The 20,206-nt window shown below is 38.6% G+C and overlaps 3 protein-coding genes across 3 annotated transcripts; 2 read left to right on the forward strand and 1 right to left on the reverse strand.

The window, feature by feature from the left end:
* Positions 1–1,094: 1,094 nt before the first annotated feature.
* On the forward strand, positions 1,095–4,281 carry LOC106314058 (U3 small nucleolar RNA-associated protein 14 homolog A-like). The gene is made up of 6 exons (XM_013752005.1): positions 1,095–1,355; positions 1,763–1,883; positions 1,970–2,448; positions 2,907–3,518; positions 3,590–3,721; positions 3,810–4,281. Exons 1-6 carry the CDS (start codon positions 1,095–1,097, stop codon positions 3,939–3,941), a joined length of 1,737 nt encoding a protein of 578 aa, XP_013607459.1. The 3' UTR covers positions 3,942–4,281.
* Positions 4,282–7,900: 3,619 nt separating this feature from the next.
* On the forward strand, positions 7,901–10,398 carry LOC106313299. The gene is made up of 3 exons (XM_013751084.1): positions 7,901–8,231; positions 8,436–9,742; positions 9,827–10,398. Exons 2-3 carry the CDS (start codon positions 8,447–8,449, stop codon positions 10,220–10,222), a joined length of 1,692 nt encoding a protein of 563 aa, XP_013606538.1. The 5' UTR covers positions 7,901–8,231; positions 8,436–8,446; the 3' UTR covers positions 10,223–10,398.
* Positions 10,399–16,251: 5,853 nt separating this feature from the next.
* Positions 16,252–18,515, reverse strand: LOC106317613 (L-type lectin-domain containing receptor kinase IV.4-like). Its single transcript, XM_013755395.1, has one exon. The coding sequence runs from the start codon at positions 18,423–18,425 to the stop codon at positions 16,398–16,400; it is 2,028 nt and encodes a 675-aa protein (XP_013610849.1). The 5' UTR covers positions 18,426–18,515; the 3' UTR covers positions 16,252–16,397.
* Between the last annotated feature and the right edge of the window lie 1,691 nt (positions 18,516–20,206).

A 20,206-nucleotide genomic window follows, 5' to 3' on the forward strand; every position in this document is an offset into this window, starting at 1 on the left:
TATAAGAGTTTCAGACATTTAGAATCTACAATTCAGTTCCTATACTTGTCGATACTGTTTATAATTTGTAACTTTTTATATGACTTCATGAAGTCTATAATTAGTCTATAATTCACTTAATTATATTTTAGAAAACCCTTTTATAAAGTTTGCCAAATTTTTTATAAAGCTTTATAAAATTTGTCAAAAAATGTTTGTAAAGAGACTATAGTGTTTTAGAAGCCGGAGAGACACTACAATACAAAATGAGCAAAATCACAGTGAAGTTTGGGCATGATCATGACATGCAGTTTATGTTAGGCGATTGGTATATGGACTGAGGACATGTCATTTTCACTCTATCTAAATTTCTAACACCACTAAACAATTGTGATACTTTGGGTCTTTTGCATGTTCTCTTCTTTTGCATGGCTCACCTGATAATTAGTTGTCATTTAAATTTGGTTAGAGAAATGTACAATATCACATTTATATTTATATCCAATTTTGAAAACTAGATTGGAACCATCCCATTTTTATTATATATATATATATATATGATATTAGATAAAAATATAAAAATGCATGTTGTTAATAATTTAATTAGGAAATCGGGAAATATTAGAGCATGCGCAGCGGCGAACCGCTCGTTGAAGTTCAAGAAATTAACTTTTTATTTTTTTTTTTTTTCGTTTGATTAAAAAAAAATTAAATAAAGTGACCAATAGCGGGCCGCCACGTGGCGTGGGGCCCGCTGAACAGTCACGACCCGAGTTCACGCGGAAGAAGCAGGACGAACCGAAATCTTTCATTTATGCTTATTTTAATATTTTTTTTTTTTTTGAAAACGTGTGACCCCTTCCCATGAACTCCTGATGCGCATGTTCTTAGAGTGATACTCCGAACCGGTCATTAAGTTTCCTTTAAAACATGTGAGAACGTGTCAATGTTATCTGATTTTCATATCTGGGCTTCTTAGAAGCCTCCTAAAAGCCCAATAGGCTTTACGTAATAAGAAACCAGACAAGAAAAAGAACTAAAACCACTCAGACCGTGTAGTAAAAGTATATAAACCCTACGAGCTCCCCTCTCTCTCGAGTTGAATCAAGACAGTCATGGGATCACTAAAGAGGAAATCATCATGGAGCTCGAAAACCCTAGCTAAGTCAAAGAAGAGGAAAGGTCCTCACTTGCCCAACTCAATACTCAAGATGATCGCGACTCATAAACGTCCCTTGAACTCCGATGACAATGAGATCTATTCCGACCTCGAATTGTACGAGTACGAAGAAGGCATCCCTGAAGAGGAATCCAGAAAAAACAACCGCTACGGCCGTCTCGATAGCTACGAATTCAAACTTCCTGATGATTTTGAGGTTCGTTAACCCATGTTTGCAGCCATTACTCTATGATTTAGAGTTTAGAGTTTAGTGTTTAAGCATTTTAGCATTTAGGTTTAGTCTTTAGGCTTTAGATTTTAGCCTTGTGTTAGTGTTTTAGGGTTGTTTTAGTGTTTTAGCATTTTAGCTTTTAGGGTTTAGCGTTGTTTTAGTGTTTAATGTTTTAGCGTTTAGCTTTTAGCTTTGTTTTAATGATGTTTTAGTGTTTTAGCGTTTAGTGTTTAAGCTTTTAGCGTTGTTTAAGTGTTTAATGTTTTAGCATTTTAGCGTTTTAATGTTTAGCTCTTAGCGTTGTTTTAGCGTTTTAGGTTTTCCTTGTGGGCCGGCAATTGTTTTTCTCTGGTAAATGGCTCACTGGTTCCTTGTCTTTATCCCCAATGAAGGATGAAGACGTGGAGTCAGAAGATGATGAAGATTGTGTGAACAGTGAGTATGATGATGAGGAGGATAGACACACCCGGATGTTGCAAGCACTCACTGGGATGCCTAGTGCAGCTTTTAATAGTAAAGACCGAGACTTTCTTCTCAGAGTTTTGCTGCTCTATATGTAACCCACCTTGATCCTCTTTTATCTTTTTTTTTTTTTTCAGGTGAGAGTAAGAGCAAACCTCTGCTCTTCACTGAACCTTATCCAGAAGGTGAATTCAATCCCACACGTGACGTTCTCTCGGGTAAAAACATCCTCACGGAGGAAGACTTCTTGGCCCCTCTTGAAGGGCATCACAAGACAAGCAAACAAATCTCCAGGATGAGGAAAGATACTTACAAGTCCGTTGTTCACCCCCCTCTGCCAAAGCCAGAACGTGAAAGACTGGAACGTAAAGCAGCGAGAGGACTAGTTGATGAGGAGTTTAGCAAGTGGGTGCATCTGGTGAAAAGGAACAGGGAGGCGCCAACTGTTTACTTTAGCCAAGAAGTCGTCAATCTTGGAAAGTCTACGGTCGGTGCAATAGCATCGGAGTTTCAACCGAGGACTGAGTTTGAGATGAGAATGGCTTCTGTGCTTAATGATAATGAGGTCTCAGAGGCTCATAGAGAAGATGGAGCTCGGCTTCTTGAATTGAACCAGGCAAGTTCTGTTATCTACCTCATTCCATGTAGTGTTGGGTTCGCGGGTCAACCCGACCGCCCTGGACCCGCATAGCTCGTAAACAAAAACTTTTATATCCGCATCTTTCCCGCTAAAACCTGTGATAATCCACCAAATCTGCGGTTAATATTAATTATACTAAAAATAATTATTTTAAATATATAATAATTATTATTTTGAAAAATAATCTATTTATAATTAAAATTATTTAAATATTTATGATATTTTATATAATTTTACGAAAAATCTTTTAACAAAAATCATTTTTTGAAAAAAATTACGGATTGGCAAGTATCCGCAACTCAAATTTGGTTAATCCGCCCCCGCTTCGTTTAAAATAATCTCAACCTGCACATGCAATTCAAAATTTTCAAGCTCTAATTCCATGGAACATAGTTAATGTTGAACTTCTGATGTAACTGTTTCCAATGATGCAGGTTTCTATGGAAGACCACATAAAGGACCATAGCCACATTGCCAAGTGGGAGAACTCTGGTGGAGCAGTAAAGCCTAAAAAAACAATTAGTGTTAGTGGTGGAAGAGTGTTTGGTGCAACCGAAGCTCCAAAAGAGTCTAAAAAGGATTCAGATAACTTCTATGACAACAATAGTGATAGTGACATAGACGATAATGACTTAGAGGATGTAAGAGATGTTGCCTCACCTGCTAGAAGAAACAATGGAACCATTCTCATTTCAGGATATGAAGAAAGTGAAAATTCAGAGAGTGAAGCAGAGCAAATGGTGGACGGGCTCTTTGAAGTTCCTAGTCAAGCAGAGCTTATAAACCGTGCTTTTGCTGGTGATGATGTGGTAGGTGAGTTTGAGAAGGAGAAGCAAGAGGTTCTAAATCAGGAAGTTCCTGAACCGGAAAAGCCGGTTCTGCTTCCTGGTTGGGGACAACCATGGCCTACCAATAAGAGAGGTTATCATCAGATCAAAACAACAAGGAAAGAAGAAGATGCTCAGAGAAAGAGAGAGGAAGCTCTCAAAACAAGGAAAGACTTTCGTCTTAAACATGTTATCATATCAGAGAAGGTTGATAAAAAGGTGAGCGTCTCTTACTCAGCTTTAGTATCCTAAACTCCTTTGTTAATACTCATGTTATCTGTTTTTGACAGGCTGAGAAACTTCATACAGTGACTCCACCTTTCCCTTTTACATCAAAGGAAGTTTTCGAACATAGTATGCGTATGCCTATAGGACCCGAGTTTAATCCCTCTACTGTTGTTGGAGATCTAAACCGTCCAGAGGTTCGTTCTTAATTACTTTGACAAGCTCTCATTAGTACCTATGTTGCACTTCTTTTGACCTTGTGGCGATTTAACCTCTTGTGTACAGATTGTGAAGAAGACTGGAGTCATAATCAAACCGGTGAAGTTTGAAGAAGTAAATCCAAATGAGGAAGTATATGATGAACACCCTCGAAACCATCAGAAACCAAGACTCAATAAGAAAACTAGTAGACGCTAAAGCAAAGTCAAGTAAAAGATAAAAGCTCCAAAGATTGTTCCATTTCTTATACTTTATTTAGAAACATTTGTTGATCCCATGGGATGAGTTTTGCCTTTGTACCTTGTCTTATTTTATAAAATATTGACATTTTGCTGTTTATTTCAAATCCTTGGTCATCTCCATCTTCTTCCACCCTCTCAAACTCTTGTCTCCATTTCTCCATCTGTAAGGTTTTAATTAGTTCAGAGAAAAGGTTGTCTCCACCCTCTCAAACTCTTGTCTCCATGTCCTAGATCCCAAGATTAATTAATTACCTTAATTAATTACCTCGTGCTCCTCTTCCTCCATCGCCTCTCTCTCTCTCTCCGTCAGGGCACGCACTTTTTTAGCCGATTTGGATAGTGTGACACGTAATCATCGTCGTATCCGGCCCATTTATAATTTCTTAATGGGCCTTTTACACCTTTTCGTTAATTATTATTAGTATTTGCTATTTTGAAATTGCATAATCAATCTGTCAAATCTCAAGTCATCAGAATATTAAAAACATGTCACCAATAAATTAACACCCCTTTGCCGAGGTGAAACGTTGAAAGGTCTCTGTTTCCTCGGGACCAAAAGAACTAACGGTAACATTTTCTTCATTTTTTTACCGTGGATGATAAATTTTAAAAAATTGAAAAAAAAATAAAGAAACACCAACGGTAACTTTCACTAAAACCCGACACCATCTGTCTATATAAACAAACAATGGCAGTTTCCTCTCTTACCCCCACTCTTCCTTCTTGATCTTGTTCTGTCTCTCTCTCTCTCTTTCTCAAGAAACGATGGTGTACATTCAGATGTCGCTCATAGACTGTGAAGTAAAGACCTTGAAGGAAGTATTGAAAGTGTCGCCGCTCATATATACGATGGGAAGCTTCCCTCTCACGCCTCGGCTCATTACCAAAACAAATGCCTTGCGCGCTGCGCTCTCTTCAGATCAGAGTCTATCCCATCTTAAGCACTTGAAGGCAAGTATATTCTTTTTCTATTATCATCTCTCTTTTATAAGGAAGTATTCAATAGTGTCGCCGCATCATATATACGATGCGAAGCTTCCCTCTCACGCCTCGGCTCATTACCAAAACAAATGTCTTGCGGCGCTCTCTTCAGATCAGAGTCTAAATCCCATCTTAATCACTTGAAGGCATGTATATATTCTATTTCTATTATCATCTCTCTTTTATTTTTTTGAATAAACATAAAAATTAAAAATTAAAAAGATTTCAAACTTTTTTAAAGAGAAATTTTGGTATATTGTTTTGATTAATTATGAAAACTTTAAGATGCATGATGTGAAAACTATTCGATACATATGGCCTTTCAGTTGATTTATCAATTGGACGTAAGTGATTGTATGGTTGTTTTTGTCTTCACGGATTGTATTCATTTAGTTTAATTTCTAAATTGATCACTCACAATATCAAAATTACTATTAAAAATTGTTTTCTCAAAATTACTTTGATTGCATATATAGTTAAATGTTGCATGTTAAAACATTAATTAAAGAAACACATATCAGACACTAACCCTGAGAGTTTAATAATTGTTTCGAGGGATCCATCCGAGGAAGTTAACAACAGCAGGATGGCATTTGGACTCCTTGAAGTAGAAGAAGGAGAAGAACCCCAACTGCTGACCGCCCACGTGATAATTGCATCCTCTAAAGAGAGCAGTGGGTGACCCATCGCGAAAGACGGTCCAGAAATAACAATTATGAAAGCCCAGAGAAAAAGAATACTAGAATAGTGAACCTCTAGTAGTAGACAGTGAAAATTTAAGATGAAAACGTTTTGTAAGTAATGTTTCTGTGTCCATCGCGAAAGACGATCCAGAAATAACAATTATGAAAGCCCAGAGAAAAAAAATACTAGAATAGTGAACCTCTAGTAGTAGACAGTGAAAATTTAAGATTAAAACGTGTAAGTAATGTTTCTGTGTTGACAAAAAAAAATAATGTTTTTGTAAAGCTTTAGTTTTCACATTAATCTTTTATTTCTAGTTTGAAAATTTTATCGTTTTTTTACTATTTGTTTTATATAGTTAGTTACCTTAAGAAAAGTTTGTATTGACAACAACAACATATTAAAAGAAAAAGAATACAATAATAGTGAACCTCTAGTAGTAGACAGTGGAAATTTAAGATGAAATTTTTTTGTAAGTAATGTTTTTGTGTTGACAAAAAAAGAAGCAATGTTTTTGTAAATCTTTAGTTTTCACATTAATCTTTTATTTTTAGTTTGAAAATTTTATCGTTTTTTTTTACTTTGTGTTTTATATAGTTAGTTACCTTAAGAAAAGTTTGTATTGACACAACAACATATTAAAAGTAGTATTTACAAATTGTTACTTTGTTTCATAACGATACTAAAAAAATAAGAGTAAAAAAATTCATCTCCATATCTAAAATATAAAAATGTTAATATTTAAATGATAAATTGTTGGTAACAGAGGATCTTAGCGGGAGAGGTTGAAGAAGGATAAATTCAATTTATATCGAAATTCCTGAGAGGGAGATCATCTTCTCTTCGTTAGCTCTATCACTTGATTCAATCAGGTAGGATCTTCGAACCGTGGTCGATCATCGTATACATAGTTTGATCCTCAGCTTCTGGATTTACTGATATGATCTGAAACTGTGTACTTTCGGCATTGGGATATAGGGAGGGAGGAAAGATACAATGGCTGGGGAAGGAGATAAGATAAATGGATAAGAAAGCCTAGGCGTTACTGGACTTTCTTTTGAAAACACCTGAGCTGCGAGTAATCGACATGCCAATTGTGTGTGCTCCATGAGTGATGAGCTCATTGGAACCAACAACTTGTTAAAAAATTTCATCGATTAACTCACCTAATAAGAGATTTCAAAACAAAAGAAATACTCCTCCGTTCCCGAAAGAAGAATTTTCTAGAGTATTCACGCATATTAAGAAAACAATTATTTTTTTACAATTGAATTTATTATTTATTTTACTATACATTTTTCAATAAATATCAACCAATAGTATTCAATCAATTCAAATATTTTCAGTTAATATTTCTTAAAAGTATACAACTTTTCAGCATTAACTATTTAAAATACCTTAAAATTTTAGAAAATCTATTATTTTGAAACAAAAAATAAATTTAGAAAATTCTACTTTCAGAAACAAAGGGAGTACATTTTTTTGTTGGTTCCGTGCTACTTTTTTTTAAGTATGACCCTCAAATTCCATTACTTGGTTTTAAAGCATAGATAGAGTTATATTCTAAAGTATAGATATCAGAGAGAATTGAGAAATAAGCTCTTCTCCATCAATCACTTGTAACTTCTTTTATACTACAAAGGAGAAATCATTCTCATAATTACATTTAATGTACTAAGGATATACACCACAATTAACGGGTCTGAATATGATATGAAACTCTACCTATTCCAAAATTTCTCCAAAATCATTGATAATCGGAAAGAATTGGAATTTGTTCTCCGTTAATCAAATCTTACCTCTCCTATTTTATGCTACTAGGAGAAGATCTTAATCATAAACACATTTACCTCCCTAAAAATATTCATCACAATTATTAACATAAGCTTGAATATCATAAGTTTTCATAATCTCCAATAGTAAGGGAAAATGACATTAATATTATAAAAAAAAATCTAGGAAATTAATATGTTAATGACAGAATTAAAATAAATCTAAAACATATTTTAATTTAGACGTTAATGGACACGGGATCTCTAGAATATTTTGAAAAATGTTAAATGAAGACAAAAATAAATATTTTGAAAATGTTGTAGATCGATAATAGATCGAGAGAGGGGTAGTTTCGTCCATTGAAACGGGACCCACTGCATCTAATGAAAGAGCGGTGAGATTTTGAATATAGAGAGAAATTTGAATTTAAATCTAATCTACTACAACACATGATCTCCTATTTTATTTGTCGGAACGCGAGAAAAAAAATACTAAAACATACAGACGGCGACAAATGAATCAGAGTGACCTTAAAAAAAAAGACAAAAAGAGAAGAAACAAAAACCCTAAATCCGCTAAAGACCAACACTTGTCTCAATACATTTGAAAATGTGCGGGATTTTTCTTTCATAAACATCATCTCAGAGTCTCAGCTTCTCTTCTTCTAACATTGGTTTCTTCTCCCTTGAGAGCTTTCTTCAAAACAAGATCTCTCAAGAGAGCTTAGCTCCAGCTGATACAGAGATCTGTTTCTCGTACCTCCAAACCCAATAAGGAGCAACTACATCTCCAGTACAAAAACACAAAGGTACAGATCTGTTTCTCCGACATTCACGCTTCTGTCTGAATTCGAACTTAGCTGTCTGTTTTTTTCAGTTTCTGTCGGAAAGTTCACGCCTTTACATTTTACAGAGTATTATATTTGAACAATGCATCTAAAGTTTCTGACTTTAACAGATCTGAGACATGGGTTTTGCTTAAAGTGTTTGACTTTTGTCTCTGTTTAACGCAGTTTTTGAACCAATGGGTTTAAATCTCAACCCGATTCTCCGACAAGAGCTCGCAAACCTCGACAAAGACACAGAGAGCCGCAAAACCGCCATGAAAGCCCTCAAGTCCTACGTCAAAGACCTGGACTCAAAAGCCATCCCTAGCTTCCTAGCCCAAGTCTCCGAGACCAAAGAGACCAACTCTCTCTCGGGCGAATACACAATCTCCCTCTACGAGATCCTCGCCCGCGTCCACGGACCCAACATCGTCCCCCAGATCGATACCATCATGTCCACCATCGTCAAGACCTTAGCTTCCAGCGCCGGATCCTTCCCTCTTCAACAGGCTTGCTCTAAAGTGGTCCCCGCCATCGCTAGGTACGGTATCGACCCTACGGAACAAGAAGAAGACAAGAAGCGTGTGATTATACACTCTCTGTGTAAGCCTCTCTCTGACTCTCTCCTTTGTTCACAAGAGAGCTTAGCTTCAGGCTCCGCGCTGTGCCTCAAAGCTCTCGTGGATTGTGATAACTGGAGGTTTGCTTCTGACGAGATGGTGAATAAAGTTTGCCAAAACGTCGTCGTTGCGTTGGACGGGAACTCTAACCAGACGCATCTCCATATGGGTTTGGTGATGGCCCTTGCGAAGCGTAATCCTTTGATTGTTGAGGCGTACGCGAGGCTGTTGATACACACGGGGATAAGGATACTCGGGTTTGGTGTGAAGGAAGGGAACTCGCAGAAGAGGTTGTCCGCTGTGCAGATGATTAACTTTTTGATGAAGTGTTTGGATCCGAGGAGTATATACTCTGAGGTTGAGTTGATTGTTAAGGAGATGGAGAGGTGCCAGACGGATCAGATGGCGTACGTTAGAGGAGCTGCTTATGAAGCGATGGTGACTTCTAAGAGGATAGCTGGGGAGCTTGAGGGGAAGATGGAGAAGAAGAGAGGTTGTTGTGGTTCTGTGACTGGTTCGAATTTTGGTGGAAGGAAGAGTTCTCCTCGTTCTCCTGATGATAATGAGTCTTTGTCACCTGAGTCACAGACTCTTGGAGGGTCTTTTAGTGGTGGGTATGATTCTCCGGTTGAGTCTTCGCCGCGTAGCTCTTGTAACTTTGATGGGAGGAGTGTGAACAGGAAGCTGTGGAGGAGTAATGGTGTGGTTGATATCTCTTTGAAGGATGGTTTCTTCTCTGGAGACACCACTGTGTCTGATTCACCTCTTGTCCCTTATGGTAGTTGTGACAATGGAGATGATGAGTTTGAAGGTTTTGTAATGGGAAGTTTGAGGAACAGGAGGATGCAGAACACAACTCCTACTAGTCCACAGGTGAGGAAGTTTGATCCATCTTTGTTGTTATGATTTTGCTAATTTCTTTATAATGTTTTTGACTTTTCTTTTTTGATGCAACAGAGGCATTGTTCAAGAAACATGAATGCTGAAGATTTCAACATCTATAGCACACCAAGGAAGCTAATCAGTTCTCTTCAGTATCCTGATGATATGGGATTGGATCATTCTGACATTCGGAGTCCAATGCCATCTCGCCAGAACACTAAACTCAGGAAGCAATCATCTCCAACACCTGTGAAGCAAGCGATGGAAACAATCTCATCATCATCAACTGTGATGTTTGGTGAAGAAACAACACCTCAATCACAGATGATAATGAGTAGTAAGAAGAAGAAGAAGAACATGAGGTATGCCAAACTCATGTTTGCTATATCCTTTTTTGTGGTGGTGCTGTTTATCAGTGTGAAGATGTTCAATCAAGATGATGATGTTCGTTACTACACTGTTCCAACATGATGATTCCACATTTCTTTGGTGGTAAGTTTAAATCCTAGTGTAACGGGGAGACAAGGTTATGTAGTTATCCAATTCACCACATGTTGGTTGTTTGTAATGTACTTTTAGTACAAGATGTAAAATCTTCTTCCAGGCCCATTTCGGAGCCCAATATGAGTTCGTATCAAAACCCTAAACCCATCTAATAGATATAGATCGACTTAGCTTTTTATTCTTTTTCCTTCCAACCCCAAAATCAAGATTAGCTGGGATATGGCTATTGAAATCAACACATTCGAACAGTGGAAACACGAGCTAGATGTCATTGTAGCTCCGAAAGTGGTAATAATTGCAAACACTATGGTTAATGGTTTGTTTAAGTTAACTAAATAATACTTGGTGGCTAGTTTGCTCAACTAGCAAAATATTTCTAAGTCTTCTTTTTTTCGTTTGAATTAATACTTTGATCTATCTTAATACTCATTGGGAGAGAAATTTTGTATCCAATAAACACATACCTTGTATTGACTACTCTAGGGAGTTAAATGTGCTAAAATTTGACAATGCTGGATCTCTAGAGACTTTGATCATAGAAGGCCGAACCTGGACAGTCAGAGGAGGAAGCTGCAAAGCATAAGGACATTGCTTGCAATCATTTTAAACAAACAAATACTGTATAATGAGAAAAAAAGAGAGCAGACTTATTTCTTGTTTAAGAGAAAAGTTCCCTTAACAGCATAGCCATCATAAAACATTCAGGCTGTTTGCAAAAAAAGAGTAATTGTTACTATTTGGGTTCAGTAATAGACAAGTATATAATTTAGCATGAACAGGTAGGAAGCCTGCTGCTCAACAGAAAGAATTACTACTACAAGGGGCGGTGCCTATGTTCCACGACAACATGTTTTCGGTGAACTACTTGGAGAATTTATAAAATATGTCAAGCCAAAGAGCATGAAAGGCATTGTTGGAGAATTTATAAAACGTGTCAAGCCAAAGAGCATGAAAGGCATTGTGGTTTCATCCTCATGTTATGTTGAGCCTCTCTACTATTTTTGGCGTGCGGTGTTAGCCAACCTCCAGAATTGCTGCTTTTGAGGCCTGACACCACGAGAGAGCAATTTTGAGCTGTTAGGATCAAGTCATATTTTACAAAGGGCGATCCGAAAAAAAGGAAAAAGGGAGATGGTCATTCGAGTTTGAGGAGAAACAAGAAGAAGAGAGCACGTATACAAGTTAAGTGCACCAAAATTGCAGAGGTTGATTAGCCTTACTTGGCTCTCAGTAGCGTGTCTAACACGGAGGCAGCTTCTTATTTTAAACAAAGCTTATTTGCAAATGTAAAATGGTCTAATGCACTGATGAAAGAAGACCGATCCTTTTTTTCCGTTCGAGTAGCTCGTTTGATCAACCAAATTCGATTTTGCACTCTTGAAAATAAATAACACTTCACGAAAGTTGCTCATGACTCACACTATCTGGAGGCATACAAAGACAGTTCCAGTCAACAATCCATCAAGAGAGAAGATAGCAGCCAGCAACAGAAGAACATCAAAACTCTGTACGTCGCTGATAGACCGTGGTGTTGGCCACGACTTGATGGCCTCCACTTTGCTTGGGTCAACTTGTAGTCCCTTATCGGAAACTATGTAACCTAAAAAGAGCACGTGACTGACTCCAAAGACACACTTGTGGCGAGCTGCAAAGAGTTTCTCACGTCGAAGGACTTCTAACACGCTTTTTAAATGGGACAGATGGCTCGTCAAATCATTGCTGAAGATCAAGATGTCGTCAAAGTAGAAAACGACATATTTGCCAATGAACGGTCGAAGGGCTTGATTCATCACTCTCATGAACGTACTAGGTGCATTTGAGAGGCCAAATGACATGACTGTCCATTCAAAAAGGCCTTCTCGCGTTTTGAAAGCCCTGCTGATGTTCCCGCTTTACTCTTTCGTGAGAGTCTAAGCCATGCTGATGTTCCCGCTTTACTCTTTCTTAGGAATGAGTAAAGCGGGAACATCAGCAGGGCTTAGACTCTCACGCACGTGGCCCTTCTGAAGGAGCTCTTCAACTTGACGACTGATATACCATGGATTTGACCCATTTTCATCTAAAGTATATAAGTGTTTTACTATCTATATATTATATATTCTATCCTATTAGATATGTTTTCAGGTTCAGCAGTATCTTGGAGTAAAGTGATGATTATGGAGCATTTAGGAGCTTAAAAGAGATTTCATCCAAGCTGACCATTAGAGGCCGATACAAAGAAGAAGCAATCGTTCGATGCACATCCAGTGTCGTCTCTCTGTGGCTTCGGCGAGTGGGTTGAGAGTTTGGTGGTGGCTGTAGTCGGTTTTTTGGGTTGGTTCGAGATTGATTTTTCATGGTTCGATCTCGTCTAGCTTCCCTATGTCTTCGAGTGGGAGGGTCGGTGTGGCCTCTCCGGGTCAATGGCGGTTCGCCGCTACAGGTCCAAGGGGTCGTTCGGGTCGGGATCGAGTTTCTCGGCTCTCGTTGTTTCGTCGAGCTCGGGTTCTCTTTCTATTGGCGTGGTGTGTGGCGGTGGATCCTTCTACCACGGCGGCGGGTTGTGGGTTTGAACACGCAGTAGGGTTGGTGCTCAAGCTCAGTGGCTGGCTCGCGCAAGGTCTAGCTCGCGGTTTAAAGGATGGTCGTCGATGCCGTCTCAGTGGCCGTGTGCTCTTCCTTCTCACCTCACGATGCCGTCTCAGTGGCCGTGTGCTCTTCCTTCTCACCTCAAACCTCCTCTTCGCGGTTCATGATCTGTTTTCCCGGCTTGATTCTATCCGAAGTCGGCACCTCTTGTAGTGTTGTCGAATTCAGTGGGTTTCGGTTGGGAATTAGCCTTGTTCTTCATTCCATACTTGCTGGTGCAAGCGATGGCTTTAGCAGCTCCAGTTTCAGTTCGTCGGTTCTCGACGGTTATGGACGTGTGATGGTTCTCGTGTCTTTGACTGTCACAGCTTGCGTCCTGTCTTCGCTCACATCCCAGCACTACATGGGCTTACTTGAGCTTCTTGTGGTGGTGTGCGAGGCAATTGTGTGCAGCTTGGACTCAGATTATGGAGTACAAAGGTTGCGGCATGTTTTCCTAGGATCGGCACCATGTACAGGTCGCATCCGAGCAAAATAAAAGCTCGGTTTGGTTGTTGAAGCTGTGTTAGGTCGCTGCTGTTGCTGTTTGTTTTGTGGTCAGGTGATTTGACGCTGTTCTCAGATGGGTCATTATCTTTAAGAGCAGATTTATCGGGGAGGCCAAAATTACCGGGTTCTGACTCTCGGTTGAACTTGGTTCATCTTTTTGCGGCAAGTTGTTGGTGCGGATTATTCGGCTCCGAGACTGCAGTTGTGGTGGTGTGTTTGTCTGGCTTTTGCTTCTATATTGAGTCGTTGTTTAGTTTTTTTCTTGTTTTCTGCTTCGCGTTATTCTCTGTAATTCCGTCAAAAACGAAAATTGGTAATAATATCTTTACATTTTACCAAAAAAAAAAAAAATTTTGATCTCTCCCAAGATGAACCTGTAATCTCCGTGAAGGATGTTTTTGTTCTTTACGATGCCCAATTTCAAAGATTCCAATTACTGGAATGGATTGATTTTCATTCCCAAAGAGTTTCACGGTGTTGTGATCAACGAATCTGGGATCCGAGCATATCATATCCATGAAGATTTAATGTTCTTTTCTGGAAGAGGAGATATTCAACAGCATCAATATTGTTAGAAGATCATTGAATTTCATCAATGATAGTCAAGGGCGACAATCTCATCAAGTTGGGATTGATTCTGAAGAGGGAAAGAAACAGATTTATAAATCTGTTGGCGTTACGCTTCTGTATCCAAAGCATTGTGGAAACTCACTTCTTCATCGTTCTTTATAATATTTGGCTTTGTAGTAACTAATAGATATTTGGATCTGTTTATTATTGATGTAAATGGTTGTATCAAACTCTTGTATTTGATTTGAATCAATGAATGAATCAGTTGAAAAACAAAAAGTATTCAAAAAAAAATCTGAAATTAATTAAATTTTTTGATGCCTTACGTAAGGTAATTTAAATATCTAATTTTTTTTTTCAGTTTGCATACCAAATTTTGTTTTGTTATTTCGAATACTTTTAGTTTGTTTTTGTAAAACAAGTTCATAAAGTCTCATTTATTTCACACACAACATGATCATGCGGTTAGAACTTTTCTATAATCTGTAATGTAAGGCCATCACCAACTAGAGCCGGAAATTTTAATCATTGCCCACGGGTCCCGCTCTGTTTGACACGCCACGGGGCGGATGCGGGTCGAACCATTTGGAATTTTTAAATTGCGGGTGCGGGTCGAGATTATTTTGAGCGGGGCGGGTGCGGGCCAGCCGCATTGGAGTCGCGGGTACCTGCCAACCCGCAAATTAAAAAAAAAAAAGTTTTTTTTTTGAATTTTTTTTTTGTAAAATATATATAAAATAAATAAATATTTATATAATTTTAATTATAAATATATTATTTTAATAGTATTTTTTAAAAATAACTATTATATAAATAAAAAATAATTATTTTTAATTAAAATAATTTTTATATAATTAGAAAATAATCATTTTTAATTAAAATAACTATTTTTATTATAATTAATATTACCCGCGGGTTTGGCGGGTTACCCGTGGGTTTTGGCGGGGCGGGTGCGGATATAAAAGTTTTTGTTTGCAGGTTTTACGGGTCGAGGTTTTGAATCGAAAAAATGATTCGACCCGCGGCGGGGCGGGGCGAGTGGAGGCGGGTTGACCCGCGAACCCAGCACTATCTCCAACAATAGATATGGTGTTAGAGTTTTAAATCAATTTTTAAATTGAAAATATCAAATTAAAAAATTTAGATACTTGTTTAGTTTTAACCCCTCCAATGGTAAAACCAATTAAAAGTTCTAAGTTTCAAAAATTAGAAAACTTGTAATAATATATTACTTGCATTTAAAAAAAACTTATAATTATTGAGAAATACATCAAACATATCACTCTGTCCGAGCTCATTTTCCAACCAAACAAGACAATTCATCAAACATATCACTCTGTTTTACAGTGCATCAAACTGATTCAGAAAAACATGAATAACTACTAATCCAACCGTCCACTTCAAAATCTCACCGTTGATTATGAAGTCGGATATTTCATGATTATCTATACCAAATATCAACTCAATAAAAATTAATTTATCTTGTCAAACGGAGTCCTAGCAATGCAGCAATAGAACAGTTTCTGCAAATTTAAATGATTTTGGGCCAATTTTGAAGGTGATTTACGAATTGGCTCTGATGCGTACTCCGATTGATTCTATGAACTCTCTGCAAGTAGAATTTTCTATATATTACTTGGTCGTGATTCACTACCTTTTATTCTGACCATAATCCTCTCCTAAAGTAGCTTACCTGTACATTATTTCATGGGTTCAAGTTGCAGGTTTTTGGACAGATTCAACAGAATCTTGTTGAACAAGCAAAAGACACATCAATTGGCCATGGAAGCCTTCGAGAAGCTAGAGAAAGTAGGGGGAGGCACTTACGGCAAAGTGTACAGAGCGAGAGAGAAAGCTACTGGTCTCATCGTCGCTTTGAAGAAGACTCGTCTCCACGAAGACGAAGAAGGCGTTCCTCCCACCACTCTCCGCGAGATCTCCATCCTCCGCATTCTCGGTCGTGATCCCCACATCGTCAGGTTTTGATTACTCTTTACTGTAGAGCAGTCAACCACAAGAACAACAAAAGGGCAGTAAATTTTCATGGAAAATCCAGGAAAAGGATTCGAATTTTTGTTGTGAAACTCCCCTGTTATCTTGATTGAAAGAAGCAGAGTAGATAGAGGATGGAGAGGATTGACAGTTGAGTCGCCAAATTGTGAAAGAAGATCTCTGTTTCGTCACAAAAAAAAAGAGTTGCTTTCAATCCGCGAAAGAGAGAGACAGAAAGAACAATTGGATTTATTTTTTTTCCTTTAAAATAATACTCTATCACAAAGTGACACATATTATTAGAATTGGTTCTAAAACTTCCATTTTTAGAACCATATCTATCTATTTTCTTTCATTTGGATTTAATTTTCAACATATATTTATTTAGAACCATCACATAGAACCTTCATGGATACTCCATTGGAAATGGTCTAAGGCACACAAACGTTCTAATATTCAAAAATCACCTCCCACCGGAGAGCACAGAATCAACCATCGAAGATCCACTTGTAAACATACCTATCTCGCAGAGTCCGTGGTGCGTTCCCAACATCATCTCACTCCCATGAAAGTCCAAAGGCGACAAATCTGGTAACATTGCATCTCCGCTTAGGTAATGTAACACTTGTCTCATCGTTGGTCTAGCCTGGGGGTTGGAGTGAGAGAACAACAAACCTAGCTTCAAAACCATTTCAACCTCTCTTTGGTCATACTCTGTCCCTAGACTTGGATCCTTAGCATCCAAAATGTTTCCCACATTCCAAAACTCAAAAACCCAATCCACGAGCAAGACACTCTCGTAATCAATCTCGATAGGACGTCGACCGCACGCAACTTCTAGTAGGAGCACCCCAAACGCAAAAACATCGGTAGCGGTCGTGGCCTTTCCTGTCCTCATGAGGTCGGGGGCTAGGTATCCCCATGTTCCAGCGACGCGAGTGGTTTGAAGATCTGTGCCGTGACCGCACAACCGAGCTAAACCGAAATCTCCGAGTCTCCCATTGTACTCTGCATCTAATATGACGTTGCTGGCTTTGATGTCGCGGTGAATCACCACTTGTTCCCAGTCATCGTGGAGGAAGAATAAGGCAGATGCCACACCTTTAATGATTGCAATTCTCTGTTTCCAGTTGAGGGTAACCTCTGGATTATTATTATACAAATATTTATCTAAGCTTCCATTGGGCATGTAGTCGTACACCAGAAGAAGCTCTTTTCTTGTGCGACAATAACCCAAAAGAGGGACTAAGTTCCGATGGCTCATCCGACCAATAGTCACGATCTCAGACACAAACTCTTTCAACCCTTGTTGGGATTGGTCCGACACTCTTTTCACGGCGATCTCTTTCTTTGTCTTGGGCATGACACCTTTGTAAACGCTCCCAAACCCGCCGGATCCGAGAAGGTTTTTCTCCTTGAATCCATTGGTGGCATAATACAAGTCTTTGAACTTCAACCGGTTCTTCTTAAATTCTGTTTCCCAATCTTCTAGCTTCTCAGCGAACTTTCTCCTCCTCCTTAAGATGAAGCGCACGAGGAAGATAATCGAAAAGATAAAAAGGAGTGTAATTATCAACACTACAATAAACAACACAACAAACACTGTGGTTCCACCCCCAGAGCTTCCCCCTTCATCTGAAAAATCTGGAAATTTCGGAAGTCTATGCAAGTCTAGCGGGTGAGCTTCCCCCTTCATTTGAAAACTCCACCCAAGGACAACATGTTCCGACCAAAGGGAACCAGTTGAAGACGAGAAACCTACGAACATATCTTGCAAAAAAACCGAGGATAGATCCCTAACAGCAGAGACAAGCGGTTTTGTAGGTTTGTCATGATTGAAAGGAGACATTGTTACGTTGATCCGATGTGTAAAACCATCGTAATCAACCCAAACCTGCATCCACTCTTCACTATTCAAAGTAAGGTCTTTAAACTGACCTGTCCCGTTCCAGTACCCCGCCGGTGAACTTTTCACTGGATACAACCCGTTGATATTGATTCCGATAGTGTTATCATTAACATCAGTGTGCTCTGTATTGTGAATCGTGTTTAATTCAACAGCGAATATGGTTTCATTACGTGTGATATTTGGATTGAAGAGCCCGAGGTGTTCGGAGCTGGAATTGGCGACCGGAAGGACGAAGTTAGGGGCCACGACAAAGGCGATGCCGTGGCCGCTAAGTGTGTCTAACTGAGCATTTATGGCGAAAACAAACGTTGTGGAGAAGGACGAGACGGTGCCGTTTGGAGAGTCTTTGAACCGAATTGGTTGGTTATAGAAGGCCTGACCGGTTTCTTGCCTTGTATAATCGGTTAGCGTTAATTGACCGCTGGGCGTGACAGTGGCGATCCCTTGGAGGGTTATGTTAGCAGTCAATGGAGGATAGAAGCCATTGTAAGTGAAGTTATCGAGAGATTGGGAAGAGGATTTTAGGACTTGAGAGAGTAGACTGACGAAGAAGAAGACGATGGTGAGGAGCTTCACGAACATGGCTCTCTATTTTTTTCTCTATGAACTTTTTTTTGGTATGTGTTTGAGATTCTGAGAAATCAAGTCAATTTATGGTGTGGAGAGAAAGTAGAAAAGTTGTGTTTCCCCATAGGAAAATTCGTAGCTTAACCTTAATGCAAAGACTTCAGTGCTTGACCTATTGGTTTCGCTGTCACAGATAATAGTGATTGGGAGGTTATATCAAGTGCGTGGATTGGTAAATATTTAAAAAGATTCTAACTACAAAATACTGACAAAATTCACTGAAAACTATATAGCCGTGTTGATTATTTTAATGGTTTCGATTTCTACAAATAGTAAAATTATACTGCTGAGAACTTTTAAAGAGTTTCTCCAATCACTGGAGATGCTCTACGTCCGTACCCCTAATAACTCATCCGACCGATACTCACCAACTGTGTGGAGGTGTGGGGAAAAGTCTTCGTCAAGGGAAAAGACTTCACCATAATTAGATTTAACTCGTTTTAGAATCCATGGTGGAAAATTAATACAAGACTTTGGATTGGTATCAGAAAGATACACAAATTAGAAAATGATATTTTTGGTCTTTCCCCAGAAAAACTACAAGCGCAAAGACAGTTTCGAGCAGTATTTTCATCGTCAAGAGAAAAGTCAGTTAGTGGCCATAAGTTTAACTCGGTTTAGAATCCATGGTGGAAAATTAATACAAGACTTGGATGCTTGACCATCCTCGGTTCCCTGTCAAAGATGATAAGAACGAGCGCATCAAATCAACGATGTACGTACATTTGGCTCGCAATAGAATGATTTTGCCTAATTATTGTCCAGTAAGGATCAATGTTCCAAAATGCAGAATAGGCGAATGTCTAGACGTCGTCTAGGAGCAGGGCAGTGATCGACCATCCCGATTTCATGTTATAGAGTGTGTGTTTATACGGATCTAAACAACGGGCACATTAAACGTTTATACGTCTAGGTGGACGCCATATGCGAATTTTGAGTATTTATGTTAAAAACATATTTGCGTAGACCCGTTTATTTATGCGTTAATTGCTAGAGGCTTGTATACCGCTAAACGAACGCATAATGCATTTTAGAAGATGTTCCAGCACCTTAAGGCTACATGGCAGACACGAGACCCTAGACACGCAGAGTAAAACCAGAGTCATTGATCAGAAGTGAACTGCTACGAAAGTTTCTGCCTCTTGTTATTCGAACATCACTACAAGAAAACACAAGCTTAACGAGAAAAAAATTAATGAGGAAAAATAACCCTCATAAGTCGACGAGGAAATTACGTGGAAAAATAAAATCAGCGTTATTTACTCGTAAAGTAACGACAAAACTGTTTCGTCGTAAAGCATGCTGAAAAGGACTCTTGGTCTGAGAAATAAATGGGATCTGGTGCCTCTTGTTAAACAAGATTGAAATACAAGGGTAATACTGAATGTTCTATTTCTTATTAATTGATTTCAACATACACACTTAAGGTCTCCTAACTAGACCAAAGGATAACAAACATACCAGACTGATGTTTGTTATCCTCTAAAATTATATGCCTATGCTAGGAAGACGTATTTTGTAACTTGACAAGCAAACAACTGGTAACCAACGGCTTTATTCTTAAAAAATCAGAACATAGTACGTATGTTCAGAATGTTTCAGTTCAACCTACAACACCAAAAATACAGTATTCTCTTTATGATTGCTTCTTTCTATGTATGACGTGCTAAACGACGCACTGCACAGATCTTTAGAACTCACCTCCCCACCAGACAGTAGAGAGTTAGTAACCGAAG

Source organism: Brassica oleracea, chromosome C9 (genome assembly GCF_000695525.1).
Source record: "Brassica oleracea var. oleracea cultivar TO1000 chromosome C9, BOL, whole genome shotgun sequence".
Taxonomy (NCBI): domain Eukaryota; kingdom Viridiplantae; phylum Streptophyta; class Magnoliopsida; order Brassicales; family Brassicaceae; genus Brassica; species Brassica oleracea.